Source organism: Cynara cardunculus (genome assembly GCF_001531365.2).
Source record: "Cynara cardunculus var. scolymus isolate 2C chromosome LG 2, CcrdV1, whole genome shotgun sequence".
NCBI classification, from domain to species: Eukaryota; Viridiplantae; Streptophyta; class Magnoliopsida; order Asterales; family Asteraceae; genus Cynara; species Cynara cardunculus.
Genome location: NC_037529.1, coordinates 67,672,425 through 67,691,805, shown reverse-complemented (window position 1 = coordinate 67,691,805; position 19,381 = coordinate 67,672,425). Strand labels below are relative to the sequence as shown.

Here is a 19,381-nt window from a genome sequence, read left to right as displayed (position 1 = left end):
GCACCTTTTATTGATCCCATAGCCAAACTCGAATCAGCGACCTATCGAAAAAGGAGCCCCAATTTTGCATAACTTTGTGAGAGTATAAGGGGTCGTTTACCAAATGCTTATTTAGTAAGCGCTTACCTCATCTATCCATCAAAGCGGCGTAGCATGCAACAATTTACCCAGTAATTGCTAATTGGACAAGAGTCGTCATCCTCACTTATCGGGTAAGACTCTCGGTCCTTGTCATCACTCTTACGGGTAAGATTTTTGGTCCTTGTCATGTTCATCTAATAAGGTAAGGAGCTGTCTGGTTGGTTTTTCATTAAGCCCTACATGGACAAAGTTGTCTGCTTGGACTAATTTGTCTGTATAGATTGGCAAACTTTTTGTTTGGAAGAGTTCTTGCTCATAGATAGAAGGAGCATGTTTTATAATTAGGAGAGGCAAGTTTGACAAAAACTTGGCTTTCTGCATAAAGCTTTCAGTCACTGCCACACAATCATGTATATCTGAAGTTGTGAGGCTCATTAAGCCGCTAACAAGCAGGTCTTAGTGATCCTGTAAGGAGTTAAATAAGATGCTGAAATCAGATAGCAATCATAACATCATCAAACCATTGTAGAACAGTGGGAGGAGACAACCATTAAGCACTCTTCATTCAAGATCAATACCTTTTAGATCATACCCAAATACAATCCCCTTAAGAGGGAACCAATATTTATTACAAATATGCTTCTAAGTTCATACATAAACTCCAAATTGGTACCTCCGTAACGCCCAAAAATCGCATCTTGATCGACATCTCGTTCTCAATCACTCTTCTTTTGTTTCACATCGGCATCCTTATATGGTGCAGCAGTGTATGCATACATCTGAAAGATCGAAAAAAACACCATCTCCAAGATCACCAATCCGTTTTGCAACGCTTGCTGGATGTGCGACACATCCAGCCAAAAATGATTCGATTTGATTATGCCCATTGCCACGAGACCGCTAAGAACGATTCCCTGCAAATAATCATACAAGAAAGTCCAAGATTAAACGCTGCAAAGAAGGGATAATTTGCAAAAACGAGCCAAGATTGAAGTTGACTTGTCACAAAAAATACCAACTTTTCCCAAATTAGCACAAAATAACGGCCTGTATCACAAAAACCCTTTTCTTGCTAGCAACACCTTTTCAGTGTGTGGGCCCACTTTGCATAAAGGATAAGCAAAACCCCAAATTTGCTCACCCTTTCTGCGAAGTGGGCCCATAAACCTGATAATATATGTCATGACTTTTGCAAAATAGGTGGTTATTTTGTGCTAGTTACACAAAAGTTGGTTATTTTGCGATGGGTCGGCTCCAATTTTGTGATTATCCCCTGCAAAGAATCACTTAGGGTGCGTTTGATACAGTGGACATAACATAACAAAGATCACTGCTCTATCTATGGCGGTACGTTTATGTGGAATGAGACAGGAACAGAATGGAACAGGCGTGTTCCACCCCCACTCCATGGAACAAGATGAAACAAACATATATTATATCAATATAACCTCAAAATAAAACCTAATTATCTTCTAAAACATCAAATATGCCTCTCTTTGCTTTTTATTCATTCTTGAAATTTATTTTATTGTATTTTATGTTCTTTAAACTGTCCTCAAAATATTGTTTTTTATACAGCTTCTATGTTTTGATTAATTTATGTAATTTATTAAATATTTAATAATAAAAAATAAGATAGAAAAGGTATAAGATAAAAATTGGAAATTGCATAAAATTTTAATTCTGGTATCACTTTAATCATCTTGACGCAAAATTTCTAATGATATATTTTGTTATAAAAAATATTTATTTTATTATAATTTAATAAATTATATAAACAACTCATTAGGGGTAAATTGATCATTTTATCTGTTCTATCATATCTAGTTCTGTTTTACCAAACACTGAACAAAGTCCTGTCCTAACCTGTCTGGATACCAAACACACCCTTAAGAACATCTAATCAACATGTGAAATGAGATTAATCATGGTTTAGAAATGTTTAGGAGCAGCAATTCAAGATTCAAATTCAAAGATTTAAGTTTTACCTGCCAAAAACAAAAGAAGACAATCCCCTTCACACATAAGAACTTGGCAAGAGGTTTGTGTGGTGCTAATTCTTTAGCAAATACGTGGTAGAAAACCACGAGGGAGTATAATGCCAACGAAACCGATACGTTCAAGATCATAGTGAACGTCCAGCTAAGCCAATCGGGATATATCTCGAGAAGTTGTAGAACTATCATCAAGACCGAACAGGCAGGGCGAATCACGACAAACTGCCATGTCCAATACTTAAGAAGCTTCAGGTTCTGATGATTCAAACGAACGGAGTGCGGCTGCAATCAATCGTTAAAAAAAGTCAGTAATGTTGCCTATGAACTTTGGTTATGTTTGGCAAGCTAACTGTTGGCTAACAAGCTAGCTAATAAGCTATGTTTGGTAAAAATTAGTTGCTACGCTAACTGTTGGCTAATAAGTTGGCTGATAAACTAGTCATCTTTGGTAAAACCGGTTGATAAGTTAGATGACGATGCAAATTACCTAAAAAGTTATGTTGTAAAGTTATTGGAAATGATACAAGGGGCATAATTGGAAGAAAAAACCTGAAGTTTATTTACTGCTTGAAATAGTTTTTCAAAAAGCTAGCTTATAAGGTAACTTTTTTATAATTAACCTGGATATCCAACCCGCTATGCGAGCCAACTAATCCTAGGGCGACCACCTGCTTTGCAGATAGCCCGGAGTCACCGCGTTTGAACCTCCGTGGCCACAAGGAGATTTTTATTCCTCCTTGGATTTGAACCTGGGACCTCATGGTACTTTTAACCTTTGGAGCCAAACTCAAACCAATCAGGCACCACCCTTGTGGTTCAAAAAGCTAGCTTATAAGGTAACTTACGGGCAACCAAACAGGGGTTTTTCAGTGAACTCAAAAAATAAGCTAGCTTACAGTCGACAAACATGGGCTTCATGTAAACTTCAAACATGCCATATAACAATGCTAAAGACAACAAATTTGTTTGTTTTCTAATGCAGCCGAAAATGAGAAAAGAACCGAAAGCAAATAACTTTACTTGGAAGAGAGTCATCGGGAACGAGTGGTGAATCTCTCTTCCTTTGATCTCATCCGGGACTATGTTCTTGCTTATAGAGATATTCAAGTAGGTATACAACAAAGCCAAGAACTTGGCCATCACCTGCACATTTCATAAACAATAAAATTAGTTTCTTGAAAGAATCATGGACCTCTGTGAGAATATGTGGAACCCCATTAAATTACTCTCCAAAAGAGTCTTTGTCCAAGTCTATCCGATCTGGGTCTCTAACACGCCCACTCCAATATAAGCTAGATGGGCACAAATTGTCCCAGTGCAGAGAGGGGGCTAGACGAAGAAAGTTTCTCCTGAGTGTCGAGTCCCTAGAGTGGTAATTATGTGGAACCCCTTTGGATTACCATTCTTGAAGAGAGAAAGGGAGGTTCCAACATATATATATATATATAGTGGGGGACTTTCTTTAGAGAACCCATGAAACTGTGATAACCTTGAGAACTAGTGCATCATGTGATATTTCATATGATTTTTTTCCAGCTAAAGTAGAATTTAGCCTATAGATTAACATATATTTGTTTCACAATGTTAACCTTTTTAGCTTGTTTGTACAGCAAAACAAAAGTTACACGTAAAAAAGTTTCACATTGTGAACCGCATACATATGAAGCAAACACATTGTGAAACACATATATGTTCATTAATACATTAAATGAGAAAAAATCATGTGAAACAATACCTTATAACAAAAGTTATCATGGTTATCATAATATATGGAGTTCTCAGATGATCAGAACAAATGGTCCAAATCTAACAGAGCGTGATTCTAACAGACTCTTGAAGAAAATCACAGAAGTGCATAGCCATAAGAGAAGTTTTTGGTTCTCACCAGACCCTCGTAGCATTCTTTGATCGAGTCCAAGAACACGAAAAAGGTCTCACTACCACGAATATCAACCAACCCGACATACGAATCAACAGCATAAATGGGAGCCATGAGGATGATCACTATGATCGCCTTTTGCTCCTTGGGTTTCTTCCAGTTAGAAAGATGATCACGAACCAACTTCAATGATAAGAGGACTGAAATCGCCACACAGATTCCAGAACCAATCAAAGTCTCCTGTTTATGAGTCATCCCTCAAGTTCTCCAACGTTAACCGATCCTAATATCAGAAGCAGACCTGCATAAAGATTTCCATTTCACAAACAATAACCTTATTAAAGAGCATGTTTGTTAGCAGCTTAATAAGCTTAACGAGACTCAAAACTAATTCAGTCAGTAAGTTTCTAGGAGAGCTTTATGCAGAAAGCCAAGTTTTTTCTCTCCACACGAAAAAACACCCTCATCCCATCTATAGAAAAAAACCTCCAAACAAAAACCTTCCTAACATATACATACACATTAATCCATATACACATTAATCCATATCCAATTTAATAGAAAACCAACCAAACAGAAACTCATATAACCTTCCAGTTCCCAATTTCTATCTTATATGTAATCAAATACCCACAATAATCTTGGCACAAATTGGGGAAGTTTCTAGAAGACGAAGTTGAAAATGAATTCGAATGAGGACATCCAGAAAAGGGGCATCTTTGGGAAACATAGGTTCAACTTCCAAGAAATTACGATCTGTTAATGGCGACTAAGTTGAATAGAGTTGACTACACACACACACACACACACACACATATATATATATCATATATATATATGTATGTATGTATATATTCAGACAGAATGAAGCACAGATTTAAACAGTAATCAAGAAAATAACTACCAAAAAGCTGGAGAATCAAGATTGATGGATCTTTAGCACATAAAGATCGGAGCCAAAGACAGATTGTAAACTGCGTTCTTGATCTTTCTTTCCAAACTTGAACAAGAAAGAAGGAAAGTTCCCAAAATACAAAGAAAATAGTACCTTACAATTGAAAAGAATCGGTGAATCGAAGAAGTGTGCTGCCTGCCTGCTTTCTTTTTTTTTTGTTTCTGTATACAGTACTAGAGGTGGGCACGAGTATATCGAGGAGGATATATAAATAAATATATATATATATTTATTAATTTAAATGAGGTTTAGGATTGCTAAGGAGTTTTTCAATAAAAGCACTTATTAATTTATTATAAATTAAAATAGTTTAATTTTTTTTTTTTTAAATTTATTACTAGTTTGACAGGTTTAAACTCTTTATCCAGACATTTAAAAATATTTATTATTATTATCATATCAACATAAATTAATAAATTGTTTTTATAAATAATTTATATTGGTTTTATTTTGTCTTTGTAACATGTATTTACAAGATTGGGGGATGTAATTGGTGGTGTGGAGGAGGCCCAATAATTTAAAAAATACAAGTATTCTGGAGACAAAACGTGATATGTGGGACCCATTGGACAGATCTCCATTTATGATAACCCCAGTCGACCATTCACTAATCAATTCCAGTGATTGAAGGTATCAACAAAATCCACAATCGAATAACGCATCTCAACCAAATTTAGGGCAAAATACTTACTCGGTAAACATTTATTAATGTTATATTACCTTACCGAATGAATATGACAAGTACCAAGAATCGTACCCAATAAAAACGAGGCAAGAACCAAGAGTTTTACCCGATAAATAAAGACAATGACTCTTACTACAGTCAACTCTTACCGGGTAAATTGTTGCATAGAAAACCGTTTTTGTTGACTAAAATTTTACCCGGTAATTAAATAATAGTGTTGAAATTTACCACTAAATGTTTACCGGGTAAATGTTCAGGCTAAACGGTTTCAAGTTATTCAAAAATCATTAGCAAAGCACCATTGACAGCAATGAAGAGCACACAATGTGACAAAAGTAACAAGCATTCCAGAAAACGTCATATTTAAATATCAAATTCATTGAAAAGCAGTATACAAAAATTAATCCAAGGGTTTCAAATATCATATACACTGAAACAATACAAAATAGAGGTGGACACAGACTGGTCCTAAAATATCCGGTCTGGTCAATACGGTCCATAAAGAAGTCCAGGTCGGTCTGCATCCGCCAGTCTAAGAAATATATAGTGTCGAACAAACTCTTTTCTCACCCTTTTGTATCAATCCTACAACGACTTCAAAACTTCGCCTAGAACTAATCCCCACTGAGTCCAATGAGTGCCACCCTGCATTACGAATTTTCAAGAAACTGAAGATCATTATTTGTAGTCGTACCAGAAAGACTGTTTAAGAGGTACCATAAACCAAACCAAACAAAACAAATCCAGGACATCGGATAACGTATAAACTATTAGAGACAATCCCTTGGATTATTTTGTTCTAGTTGTATATATCCAGGCCTAAAGTACTGGGTCTTTGTTGTACAAATCCCATTTATCTAATAAAGATTGAAAATTTCTGATCTATAGATAAAATCACAGTGGGATATGTACAACAAAGATCCTCAAATTTAGACCTAAATACATACAACTAGTAGAACAGAATATTCTAGAGAATCATCTCTAAAGGTGCGTTTGGCATCCAAACAGTACGACTATTCGGCATTTGGTAAGACATGACTGAACAGAATAGAAAAAGATAAAATGACCAATTTACTCCTAATGAGTTGCTTATATCATTTCTATATTTTAATTAATTTATTAAATTATAATAAAATAATAATTTTTAGAACAAAATATATCATTAGAAACTTTTTTTGTCAACACGATTAAAATGACACCAAAATATGAAGTTTATTAATTTCCAAACTTTTACTTCATACCTTTTCTATATATTTTTATTATTATTAATATTTGATAAATTACATAAATTAACCAAAATATAGAAAACACATAAAAATAATATTTTGAGAACCGCAAAATGAAAGTTCAAAGAGGATAAAATACAATAATTATAATTTTAAAAATGGATAAAATATAAAGAAAGACGTATTCCATCTTGTTCCATGGGGTTGGGGTGGAACACGCCTGTTCCACTTTGTTCTTGTCTGTTCCACATAAAAGACATGTAAACGTGGAACAATGATCTCTATTCTGTCATGTTCAGTGTATCAAACGCACCCTAATAGTTTATGTCATCAATATCCCACCTGAAGGTGGGGTCGCAGGGTTGGATCTACGCAGATCTGACCTCTACTCTTGAAAGAATAGGGCAGTTGTTTCCATAAAGACCCTCAACAACCGAGCGACTGTTTAAGAGGTAGCATACAGACGTCAATCCATTTATGTTTGCAAATTTCTAGATCTTTCGGTCATCAAAAAGATGACAACAATACGAGAGAAAAGTGAGAACCTGACAGAAAACGCAAAATGGCTCCCTTAACGGACCATCACACGAGAGCTCACTTGTGCTGCCATCTATAAACGTCCCATCGGCAAAGATCACCTCGGACGCATACCCAGGTGTTGAACCTGCAATCGGTTTAGTATAAGAGCTTACTGGTGAGCTTCTTTGTACGGCTTCACAGAAAGCAAGGAGCCGTTCACGGGTTCCAAGTTGTACAGCCTGCAAATCCAAAGAAACAAGTTTTATTTCATTTTCTTTCAAACGTTAAGCAGTCAATTTCTCTTCCCTAGATTTTATGACATTTGATGACATGGATGCCCGTTTATGAAAAGTTTACAGAAGGGTCATGCAAAATGGACAATAAACATGCCATTCATTTCATCAGATGTTACAAGATCGGCAGGAGCTGGTACAAAATAAGAAATTTTGAAACTTCATTAAGTTGATGGAGAAAAAAAATCTTTGTTACACTAAATTTCGTTGTATTTTGATGCAATTTATCCATAGATGATATAATCCACATGGTAAACCTGTACTATGTCGTGACGGGGGACTCGTGGAAGTGGCTGGACCTTGTAACCTTTTGTGGACATAACTTCAGCAATCAATAAGCCTCCCTTGTAACAACGAAACAAAAAGAACCATCAATAAGTCATAGAATTCCGTAAAACAAAAGAACCATCAATAAGTAATAGAATTCCGTAAAACAAAAGAACCTTGAGGACCAACTCAACTGCCAGATAAGCCCACTCCCCAGTCCAAGGGGACCCACAATGGTGCATACGGTGGCACGGTCCACCATTTCTTTCTTCCGTCATAGTGTAAAAACATTAGGGTCGTGAAAGGTGCAACCGTACATATTTCGAAACTATAATAGTAACACAAGTTTCTCTTGGCAGAGTTGATTTGCACGGTCTTTCATCCCTTCCAAAAGCGGGTTTGAGTTTCATTTGTATCATTTTCTTAAATTTTTAGCTTTAATTTCAGTTTTATTATATTTATGAAAATTTTGGGATAAAAGACTCGAACACAAAACCACAAGGGTTGTGGCATAGTGGTTGAGGCCTTGGAGGATGTGGTCGAACATCCCATATGTCCAAAGTTCTATTCTAGGAGTACACAACAATTATGGCCACCGAGTTTACCAGGGCTGATTTCTTGCAGTCATAGTTTGCCGGGATTAGTCGAGGCATAGTCTGGGCCACCCTTCCAAAAAAAAGACTCGAACTATATGAAAAGCAAGAAACTTACCAACAGACCAATAATGATTTTGTGAAAAATATCCATAGCTTCGTTTCTTATATTCAAATGGTGCCACCATTTAGAAAAAATTCCTAGGTCTACCTCTGTCCTAATCTCCATAGGTCACCAGATCAAATCTCCTCAGGGCCATTGGGAATTTTTCTTGGCTGCTATCTTGAGGGTCCTGGGATTAGTCGAAGTGCGAGCAAGCTAATCAGGATACCATGGCTACCCAAAAAGAAGTACATAAAACAGGATGACCCCCTTTACCTTTAATGCTTCCCCGACCATTTGAGGCGAGAGGTATAATCCCTGAAAGAATGTTCGCATAATGTCACCAGGAGTCGAGCCACAATCGACCCCAAGGCCTGGTGCCGAGAGCCGAGCTGCTGCTGCTTTTACCCATTTATCTTTACCTGCAACGTATCCACCACAGGGGGCAATCGTTCCACCTGGATTTTTAATTAAACTTCCTGCAATAAGATCCGCACCCTGTTTATCCGTTATCACCAAAACATGATTGGTTTCAAACAAACAAAATAAATATATAAAAGACAACATACCACCATAGTAGGTTCAATCGCTTCTGTGAATTCACCATAGCAATTATCCACCATAACCATACAATTTGGATTTTGTGTCTGTAATAACATACATAATAAACATAATTTTTTATTAAACTTCTTATGTTCTTTCACAGGAAAAGAATTTGAGCAAGTTTTTATCCATTCTTTTCGTGCACTTTCCACAAAAGTCGGGGTCTTCACATTCTACTACTTGTCCTCGAGGTAGAGGTCACGTCTACGTGCATCTCACCCCCCCCCCCCCGACTCCACCTCTCGGTGGGATATACCGGGTTGCTTTGGTTTGAAAGAAGTTCAACAACAAATGTCGAGGAACTACATGCTTGTAACATCGCAGGCCAACCGTACCAGATATTGTTTGCTTTGTCCACACTTGGACTCACAGTTTTAAGACGCGTCATATAGAGGAGGTATCCAGTCCGTCATACGACAACCTCCATTCCCCTCCCCAACCCATAGGTCCCAGGTTCCGAACTCCCAAGAGGATGGATTCTGAGATCCCATATCCGTTGGGGAGGGGAGAGAAGGTTGTCTTATAAGGGATTAGATACCTCCTCTATCAGGCGCGTTCGAAAACCGTGAATCCAAGTGTGGACAAAGCGGATAATATCGGGTACGGTCGGTCTGATGTTACAGTGCTTGAACAAGATAAAAGCATATTACAAACCTTGATCATGTTTATTGCCCTTGATATTTCGTTCACGCTTAAACTTCGACGCCAAGAATACCCACATGATCTTTGTATGAGGGCACACTTTGTTTGAGGTCTCAGAGCGACCTCAAGAGCATCCCAATCAAGTCCTCCATCGTCTGCAAGCTGAAACAACGTATGCTTAAGAATTTGCGACTATATGTTAGAAGTAACGCATACAAATTGAAGCAAACGTGAAGAGCAACTTACTGCAACTTCTCGATACTTGATCCCGAATTCTTTCAGGGAACCTGATCCATTTCCATCCCTGATTCCTATAACCTCCTCCAATGTATCATAAGGAGTACCAGCAACTGCCAAAAGCTGGTAACCGGATGAAGAAAACCAACTCATAATGAAAAATAGTAGTTGAATGCTTCAATTAACAAGAGAAGGATAGGAGATCTTTCTTTCTCAAACCTCTTCTCACTATCAGAAATCCTTTTCGAAAGATCCAGAATGGTTTTCTGTAAAACAGATTTTTCATGTTTCAAAGATTTTTCCAAATCTGTTCTTTTCTTTTCAAATCCTTTCTCAATACTAGAAATCTTTTCTTTAAGCTCGAGATTGCTTTTAGCTAAAACAATCTTTTCATTTTCTGAACTTTTAAGATCAACTTGAAGATAAGTTCTCTCCACTAACAATTCATGAATAACCGTCATGTTGTTCGACTGTCTTGATTCATAACGTGCAATCTTGTCATATTTGAGAGGCTAGACTCTTCCAAGAACAAACTCAATATATTCTCTCATGCCTCCACTCTCCCACTTCACCCCTATTTATTAACAGTCATAATAGACCCAATACCAAAACTACCCCTTCTAGAATATGTATCCTATTAACAGGTTTGGGCCTGGGTCAATGCATATAACATTATAACCTATTGAGTTGTGTTGACCTTATTCTTTTCTCCTATGTACCTTTTCAAATATGCAGGCGATGGCATTGTAAGGGTGCGTTTGGTGCTCAGATGGTACCAGACAGGACTGGACGGGAGAGAGTGTGGTAGGCATGTGAGAATTCTAGAAGGGTTTAGAGTTTTAATTTGACATGGGTAGTTTAGAAATTTACTAATCTTATCTCATCTCCCTCATGTTTGTTCCATCTATTGTGGTGAGACAGAAAAAATGCAATTTTATCCCACTTACAGGCTAATGTTGCTCCAAAACAAGATTTTACAGAACTTTCAATTTTATTTCTCACATTCTAAGATAGTTCCGCAGCTTCCAGAGGACAAGATGGGAACTCCTTCAAGAAATCAATCTAACAACTAAATGAATAAATTACGAGTTATGGGTTCTCAAAGAGTATGATGATGAAAAGAAGATGAACACTTACCTCGTCACCTGGCCTTAAGAAAGCAAACAGGGCACAGGTAATAGCATGAGTGCCTGAAAAGAACTGAAATGAAGTATACTAAGTAAATTGAACACATTCGAAAAATGGAATAAAATCACGTCCCTAAATCGACAAATACCATGTCTCCTCTCTGTCCCACCAATTAAAATGAGACACATCATTATTTTATATAATATATATTCATTTAACTCATTTTTATATTCTCTTTAATGATATGAGATTTGGGGATAGGTGATTTTTATTCCCAAAAATGGTAGGAGAAACAGATGACTGACTACAAATAGTAAGCACCTGTGATCGAACGATTGCAGATTCAGCACCAAAAATTTCAGCAAAAGCCTGGTCGAGGGCCTCTCGACCCCCGGCTTCTTCATGGCCATAACCAGTGCAACCACTGAAGTGCTAAAAATCAATATCATGACGGAAATGTATTAGGAAGCCAGATTATAAAAGTCACTAAATTGAAAATACAGTGATTGACATGTGTATTCTTTATTTGTATTCAGAATTTATCAACAGTTTAAAGTGAACATAAATCCTCATACATGAGATCCGACCCTGGCATTCTGAAAAGCTTTGAGAACTCGAGAAGTATTGCATGCCACAAGATTATCCACAGCCCTGAACTCTGGATACAAGGTATCGACTGCACTTTCAACCTGAATTCAAAGACCAACAGCCCCAAATCTACCACATCACAAACTGAGTAATAGAAAACAAAAAAAGAATTTTTATGCCGATGCCAATTTATCATAACCAAACGAAATGAACACAGTATGTCTCACCCGAAGGTGGGGTCTTGGGGTAAGGTGTACACAGACCAGATCTCTACCCCGACAGAGTAAAGCAATTGTTTCCGTAAAAGACCTCCGGATTGTGAAAAGTATGAAAGAAAGAAATGCAGAAATGGAAGAAAAAAAAGTGAAAAACTAGTTAAGAGCAAGGAATTACAAACAAATAGGAGCAGGTACAAGAAGAACATAACCAAGGTAAGAATACACACACCCCTAGTCCAACTCACTATCCTTATCTTCCATCCTCAACCTACTACACTAGCTATACATCCCCACCCTTAGCCAACTACTTTACCCAACTTATCATATCTGTTAAAGTCCCATATCGGCAATACTTGGACAATTTCTTCTCTATATAAGTTGGAACCTCCGTTCTCTCCAATAGGGCTCTTTCAGAGAGTAATCTAGCGGGGATTCACATATTCTCATATGGTACCAGACCCATGGTCTACCACTCTAGGGACAACACTATAAGACAACATGTACTCATCTAACCCTCTCACTTGTCTAGCCCCCTCTCAACACCCTGAGATAGATAATATGTGCTTGTCTAGCCTCCATTGGAGGGCGTGTTAGAGTCCCACATCGGCTATTGGACCATTTCTTCTACTCTATATAGGTTGGAACCTCCCTTATCTCCTATTTGGCTCTTTTAGAGAGTATCTAATAGGATTTCGCATATTTTCACAATATCAACTGATATTCTATGAAATGAAAAGCTATATACACAAGAAAAACTACGGTCATCCATGGATATAAACGTGTTATTCAACTTTTAAATCAATATTTACATCATCTTTTTGGGGAATTTTATTTGGACACTTGATAGAAATTCAACTACAATGCTACACTTCATTCTTCATAATAAAATTTCCCACAATCATCAATTTTAACTAATCTAACGCGTGTTGTTCAACACCTAATCCCCAACGAATTTCACCCATAATATCTCATTTATTTTTACAGAAAATCAATCAGGATCCAGTCTTGTAAGTATTTGATGACAGAATAAGTTCCAAATCTGATGAACAATATATTTACAGAAACTTCTGTTGAATTCTATATCAAAATCATAATGACAATAAAACCTTAATTGCATGAAAACGTAAACCGAATTTCAAACAGCGTAATATTAGCAGTGTAGAAAGACGAACCTCAGGAACAAACAAATTAGCAGAATGTTGATGGTGATTAGTTATGGAGATTCGAGAACTTGACTGCAATGGAACTGCTGTTCTACTTGAATTGTTAATCGTTCTGAAATTAGACGGAGATGCAGCGAAGGATAAGATCGCCGCCATCTTTCCTCACCTTCTGGCGGTCTCATACTTTCTTCCCCTTTTTATCAAATATTTATGTTAAGATTTTGTATTAATTTATTTGATTCAATTTTATAATTTCAAAAAAAATTATATTTAATTATCTATACTATATTATAAAATATTTGACAAATATTCTTAAAACTCGTTTTTTATACGTTAAGTACTATTTATTGATGCATATTACTTAAAATTCAAAATTACAATTAAATTCTACATGATTATAATTTATTAAAAATTTATGTTTGAATTTGTATAACTAACTGTAGATAAACATAATCAAATAGAAGATAAATATCTCATTTTAAATATAAAAAATATAATAATAATAATAATTGAGTTACACTTATAATATAATACTTAATTATCATCCTTATAAACATTATATTATTAAATCAAAAATAAATTACTTCATTATTAAACATAAATTAAATTATAATAATAAAAATTGAATTAAAAAAACTGCATAAAGAACGAGAATTTTTAAACAGTTAATTTGATACTTGTATAAAAAAAATCAATTTTTTATGAATATAAACATTATCGGTTTCACAAAATCTCATAGAACTGTATTATATCGACAGAGACAAAAAATAAAACGAAACATTATCTTGAAGAATCTCGTTGCATTGTGCGAGTATCTTTCTAGTTTATTTAAATATTTTTGGGTTGGTTCTGATGAAAATGCAAGTTATAATGGGAGAAGCAAGAATGAATCTTTATCTTTAAGTCAATCATAGTTAGATCAACATTAATACAGTATATCGAGATACATCTGATCAAATTCAATGATAAACACAATTCATGAGCTGAAGGTAAGATTGAAAAATATCAGTAATCTAGATTATATTTTACGTTTCTCAAATCTTACTTTATTACTCAGTAAGATTCTAAATTAATTTAATCGTTAACAAAATTTCAAACGATTTTTCTATAAGCATATAATTTTAATGAAATGTATTTTCTCTCCTCAAAATTCTTAAAATACGGAAAATGTTACATTTTGTTTGGTCATTTCTTTATTTTTACATATGGTTTAGCAATTATCTTGAAGCAAGCTTTTTTATTCTCTCCCAATAGTTAGATTAAGGGATTATTTGTTTTCCTCTTAATAATTGTATGGACAGTCTCTGAATCGTTAAAAGGTGAATTTTATTTGACAAAAAAAGATATGTCTCTTAATGATTGTAAAACCCTCTGAATGATTTTGTATTTTGAGCCTCCCGGAACCATTTGACGCCCTAATTTCATTCCGAACAATAACCAAACAACCATATTTTATTGTACACTATTTTATAAGAGCCTTTTAATCATTCCGACGACTTAATCATCATGTACCAAATCATTCGGCAACTGTCGAGCAACCCCTAATAGAATCTATAACAAAAAGCAACGAGGATATGTTAGATGGTTAATGTTCACGATATTTGTGTCATCTTTTTCACCCAAATGCTTTAACAGAAGAAGAAGAAAAATGTAGTTTACAAGGGTGATTACACTTGGAAGCAAAAATCAAAGAGATGCTAAACTAAAGTCATGCACATGAGCTAGTATACATAAAACTTACCACCATTCTATGCAAAAGGTCACTCATTCATTCATTAATGAATCATCCTCACTCAACCAAGCTTCTGCTGTTTAAGTGATTTACCAAATAGATGTTGCAGCTGAATCCAATGCAGAATCAGACCTCAAAAGTTGACTTTTCTGAATCATACGATAACCCGACACTTTCAGCAGCCATGATATAAGAACAAAAGGGCGCACCCGAAAAGCCAAATTTCATGTCCCAGAAGTATGCATGCTTACAACAAGAAGATGTGAAGTTCCAAGTATTCATTAATGAATCATCATGTGTATGAAACATGGTTTCCGTAAACTACCCGATTTCTGAGCCTGCCTCTTCTTGTAGCAATGTATGAAATCAAGGAATTCGCTAAGAGGGTAAAACAATCTGATCCCATTAGTTTCAACCCGAGATTTTTTGACAAATATGTTAATCCACACTCGCCACGTCCTACCACAGATTGCAACTCTTGTGCCTGTACACGCGATACAATCGTGTAAAGCTTCATGGGTTGCTTGTCAGAATGTTGACTAATGTTGACCTTCCCGTTATCGTTACATAACTCACTACCAGAACTATCGATAGCAACCATCATAAGCCCCATTGATTTAGGGTCGTCAGTCGAAGGATCAAATACAAAAAGGAAGTTCCCAGAAGCTAGATCCGGCTTCTTGAAAAGATTTACGAGAATATCACTCACTCCACCAATTTTCCGAATGCTTTTCTTAGGATGAGTTTGCGTTTGCTTACCCTTTGCGACTCTATAAATGCATGAAGCTTCTCTTAAGCCACTTAAGTAAGCACCGTGCATGGTGGCCGGATGTTGGCGATTTGTGGCTTCACCAGCAAAAAAAAGCCGGTTTTCCACATTTTCTGCAAGTATATCATAATCACTACCAGAAGAGTGCACTCTTACATGAGAGTATGAACCGTAAGAAAGGGGATCATTTCCCCATTTTGTACAAATAGATTGGATGGGATTAGGTACATCAATACCCTTTGGACCATATATACCTGTGGAAATTTAAAAGGGAAAAAAAGCGAAAATATAGACTTAGGGAAAGCTCGCGAAGAAAGAGACCACGCTAAAGGGAGAGTGGTCAAGAAATATATTGAAAATTTTCACCTTCTATTTAGAGATGTGTAGTACCTCTGAGGATGCTTAAAACACGATGAAGCAAAGTGGATGGATGTGTGTATTCAAACGATCTTGCAGCTTCACCAGCAACCAATGCAACAAGAACCGATCCTCCCGAAACAGTATGATAACTGTAAAACAAGAAGAACTCTCCACGTGTACTGCTATTCTTGCTAAGACAGCCAAAAGTATCCAGATCCTCCCCCCAAAAGACATAAGGGAATACCATAGCAACCTTATTCAGCAGCCCGAATCCCAGTTTCCCAATTGCCTCTAGTTTTCTTTCGGGTAATTCTGGTATGAATTTAATGGTCTTTTTCTTTAGAACACCAAGAGGAACGGTGCATAGGACCATGTCTGCTTGGTATGTTTGATCCCCAGCAGTCACCTCAACACCCTCATTACTGTATCTAACTGTTTGGACAGTCTTTTCGTAGAAAATGGGAACCCCTTCACATAATGCTTCAATTAACCTCCAATTCCCACCTGCAAGAAAGCAATGATCACCACCCATCTCGTAAGGATCGTCTTGATCCCAATAGGCAGCGGAGAGGTGAGAAAGGCAACCCGCATTTGCATATTCTAAGTTTGCAAAATGCCAATCAAGTAATTGTTTTTCCTCGGTAGTTGTAGCCACGGCATACAACTGTCTAAGCCTCTCAAGAACTGAACCCAAAGAAATATCATCAGTAGCACATTCACCCATAATTTGTCTAAATTCGGTAACTTTGTCTAGAAGCCTATTAAATATAAATTCTACTTTGGAATCGATTTCCCTAGCAACTGGTTGCCCTTCTGGATTGTACAAGGGACATTTATCTCTAACTTTATGAAGAGGAATTGAAAGCTGTCTAGCCAAAACTCCAAGCGGGTTCGCATGGATGCCTGTAATAACACTGCCACCAAGATCTACTGCAGCATAATTACCCTTTTGCCCCATCTTCTGGGTATAAACTCTTCCACCAGGTCGGTTCCTACCTTCCAAGACAATGACCTTAAAACCAAAGGCTAACAACTGGCGAGCCGCAGCTAACCCAGCAAGTCCTGCACCCACAATTATTACAGATCCCTCAGTTGCTTCCTCGGGCATCTGAGCCTTGAATGGTGGTGAAACTCCAAAATTTATATACCCATTAAACAAAAGAAAATCATAAGCTGAATGCAACAAGTGGTCGTATTCATTACTTACAGTTTCCTTTATTTGTCCTTTAGAAAGCCATGCCTGTACATTAGCCCTCCACCTTGATAGTATATGGTTTCTCACCACAATATAATCATTTTGTTCTTTCCCATCCAATTCACTCACTACGTTAGCTTCGATTTCTTCTTCAAGCAGCGCATCAATCGGAAACCCTAAAGAAAGGGCTATCATGGCTTCTTTTTCAGTTTCTTTCTCCAATTCCTTCTTTGTTCTAAACCTTTTCCTTACAGAACCACCTAGTTGCTTTTCCAAATAATCATCCATCAAATTCTCATCATAGTTTCTAGATAGGGATTTCTTTCTCAACAACCTCTTTGATACCCTACCATCTGAAACTGGGGTCTCCATCCCTACCTCTTTTCCCTTCCCTTAATTCAAACTCAAAGATACAAGGATTGAATCCCCATAAAATCCAATCTTCTCCCTCTAGAACTAGCAGTTGACATCAAATACTAAGGAAAACAATTCTTCTTTTTGCCAATCCTAAATAAGACCAAATTTTACTTCTCTCAGCCATATTATCAAACACCATGAGTCCAATTGTGAAGAACGCCAAATTACAATGAAGAAATCATATTCATCGATTATATGCATCCAAAAGCATCTTAACTTTAAACTATCGTCAAGAAAACCCTATATGACATCAGTTTTTCTTCAACTTGAACATAATCGCATGGCTGTGCACAATCAAAATTCTAGCCCTAAATTAGCCATTCATAAGGAACTAAAAGCAATACTACAAAAAGGTTCTGGAGATCTTGCAGGGATGGGGAAAACGTACCGTTTGTCTCCGGAAGTTGAATCGTTGTTATCATCTTTTTGAAACGTTGAGGGGGGGAAATTAGGGCTTCTTTTTGCAGAAAACCGACTGCCAACGTGAATTGGAAATTTCGTTCATTGGATTTGGAGGGAAATCCCAAAGATCAATGGGCCAAATTGGTCCCCCTGCTTGACCCATGGGCCATCATCATTCTCCAACTTTCGGGGCAGGATCAAAAAAGCGTATTTATTTTTAAAGAAGACAGACCTTCTCTGTAAATGTTTTAATATGGTTTTTACGTGGTTTTAAGAATATAATGTTTTGTGTTTGAATAAAATATAAATTTAAAGATATCATAAAATTTCGAAAATAAATATATCAATATTAGTATCAAATTGATTATTTAAAAAGTTATTGTTCTTTGTGTAATTTCTTTAATTCAATTTTTCATTATAATTTTTATTTAAATTTAGTAACGAAGTAATTTATTTTTTATTTAATAATATAATAAGGATAATAATTAAATATTTTGTTATAACTCAATAATTATCCTAATTATATTTTAGATTTTTTATATTTAAAATAAAATATTTATTTTGTATTTGACTATGTTTATCTGCAGTTACTTACACGAACTTAAACATATTTAATAAGTTGTACTTACACACAATTTAATTGTAATGTTGAATTTTAAGTAATATGCATCAATAAACAGTACTTCATGCATAAAAATGGTTTTTAAGAGTTTTTATGCTTTATTATACAGAGCAAAATGCACAAAATAGCAATCTACTTTCATAAATTTATTTATTATAGCATTGTACTTTCAGTTTTTCTTATTACATCAATGTACTTTCAAACAAATTTTTTATGACATTATACTTTGAAAATTTTACCCATTGTAACATTTGGGTAACCTTTTAATTTAAATGTACCCATTATACTAGGTTTCCATATCACCTCATTATCCACGTAGGCTGTCCACATGTACTATAGTGATGTAACTTTCTTACTACATCATTGTACTTTCAAAATTACTTTATTATAAAATCTAATAGTTCTTATTAAACATTGTATTTTTAACTTTAATATTTAGATATTTTACATGTTATTTAATAAATGTATTAAATAAATTAAAAATATTCTAAATTATTCATTAATATACCAATATCAATAAAACTAGTATAACACAACTTATCTCGCTAATATTTTTTTTTTAAATATGTGTTTTTTGAAAAAAAGGAAAATAAGAATTGTTCTTTTTTTACCAAAAAATATTATCTTTTAAAAAATATATTATATTTGTTCAAAAACTTTTTACTTAACGTATAAATATATTAAATTAATTAGATTTTTTTTAATTA

General features: G+C 35.6%; 3 protein-coding genes across 7 annotated transcripts; all 3 read right to left on the bottom strand.

Moving 5' to 3' along the window:
* Positions 1–607: 607 nt before the first annotated feature.
* On the bottom strand, positions 608–5,099 carry LOC112505738 (transmembrane protein 184 homolog DDB_G0279555-like). 2 transcript variants are annotated; one of them, XM_025109686.1, is made up of 5 exons: positions 5,006–5,099; positions 3,964–4,258; positions 3,099–3,221; positions 2,070–2,360; positions 608–995 (listed from the first exon to the last, which is right to left on the bottom strand). In XM_025109686.1, the coding sequence occupies exons 2-5, from the start codon at positions 4,210–4,212 to the stop codon at positions 798–800; spliced, it is 861 nt and encodes a 286-aa protein (XP_024965454.1). In that variant the 5' UTR covers positions 4,213–4,258; positions 5,006–5,099; the 3' UTR covers positions 608–797. The 2 variants fall into 2 exon arrangements, with proteins under 2 accessions (XP_024965454.1, XP_024965455.1); XM_025109687.1 differs by lacking the exon at positions 5,006–5,099 and adding an exon at positions 4,862–4,962.
* An 852-nt stretch (positions 5,100–5,951) lies between these two features.
* On the bottom strand, positions 5,952–13,336 carry LOC112505737 (uncharacterized protein YnbB-like). Of its 2 annotated transcripts, none has more exons than XM_025109684.1 (11): positions 13,187–13,336; positions 11,784–11,897; positions 11,530–11,640; positions 11,218–11,280; positions 10,090–10,203; positions 9,856–10,005; positions 9,168–9,245; positions 8,875–9,096; positions 7,893–7,979; positions 7,369–7,581; positions 5,952–6,242 (listed from the first exon to the last, which is right to left on the bottom strand). In XM_025109684.1, exons 1-11 carry the CDS (start codon positions 13,331–13,333, stop codon positions 6,183–6,185), a joined length of 1,359 nt encoding a protein of 452 aa, XP_024965452.1. In that variant the 5' UTR covers positions 13,334–13,336; the 3' UTR covers positions 5,952–6,182. The 2 variants fall into 2 exon arrangements, with proteins under 2 accessions (XP_024965452.1, XP_024965453.1); XM_025109685.1 differs by lacking the exon at positions 5,952–6,242 and adding an exon at positions 7,018–7,264.
* A 1,443-nt stretch (positions 13,337–14,779) lies between these two features.
* On the bottom strand, positions 14,780–18,108 carry LOC112505690 (lysine-specific histone demethylase 1 homolog 2). 3 transcript variants are annotated; one of them, XM_025109607.1, is made up of 3 exons: positions 16,069–18,108; positions 15,669–15,932; positions 14,780–15,393 (listed from the first exon to the last, which is right to left on the bottom strand). In XM_025109607.1, the coding sequence occupies exons 1-3, from the start codon at positions 17,603–17,605 to the stop codon at positions 15,191–15,193; spliced, it is 2,004 nt and encodes a 667-aa protein (XP_024965375.1). In that variant the 5' UTR covers positions 17,606–18,108; the 3' UTR covers positions 14,780–15,190. The 3 variants fall into 3 exon arrangements, with proteins under 3 accessions (XP_024965375.1, XP_024965373.1, XP_024965374.1); XM_025109605.1 differs by having other exon boundaries at positions 14,780–15,932; XM_025109606.1 differs by having other exon boundaries at positions 14,780–15,791.
* Positions 18,109–19,381: the final 1,273 nt, after the last annotated feature.

Excerpts from the sequence above, each read along its gene's own strand:
- LOC112505738 (XM_025109686.1), bottom strand. The coding sequence starts at position 4,212 with ATGACTCATAAACAGGAGACTTTGATTGGTTCTGGAATCTGTGTGGCG. Across the intron at positions 3,222-3,963 it reads AAGAATGCTACGAGGGTCTG|GTGATGGCCAAGTTCTTGGC; the intron begins GTGAGAACCAAA and ends TGAAATGTGCAG. Across the intron at positions 2,361-3,098 it reads TCCCGATGACTCTCTTCCAA|CCGCACTCCGTTCGTTTGAA; the intron begins GTAAAGTTATTT and ends GATTGATTGCAG.
- LOC112505690 (XM_025109605.1), bottom strand. The coding sequence starts at position 17,605 with ATGGAGACCCCAGTTTCAGATGGTAGGGTATCAAAGAGGTTGTTGAGA. Across the intron at positions 15,933-16,068 it reads TGTTTTAAGCATCCTCAGAG|GTATATATGGTCCAAAGGGT; the intron begins GTACTACACATC and ends AAATTTCCACAG.
- LOC112505737 (XM_025109684.1), bottom strand. The coding sequence starts at position 13,333 with ATGGCGGCGATCTTATCCTTCGCTGCATCTCCGTCTAATTTCAGAACG. Across the intron at positions 10,204-11,217 it reads TCTTAAGGCCAGGTGACGAG|CTTTTGGCAGTTGCTGGTAC; the intron begins GTAAGTGTTCAT and ends TCCGGTTACCAG. Across the intron at positions 7,980-8,874 it reads TGGTCGGGGAAGCATTAAAG|GGAGGCTTATTGATTGCTGA; the intron begins GTAAAGGGGGTC and ends CGTTGTTACAAG.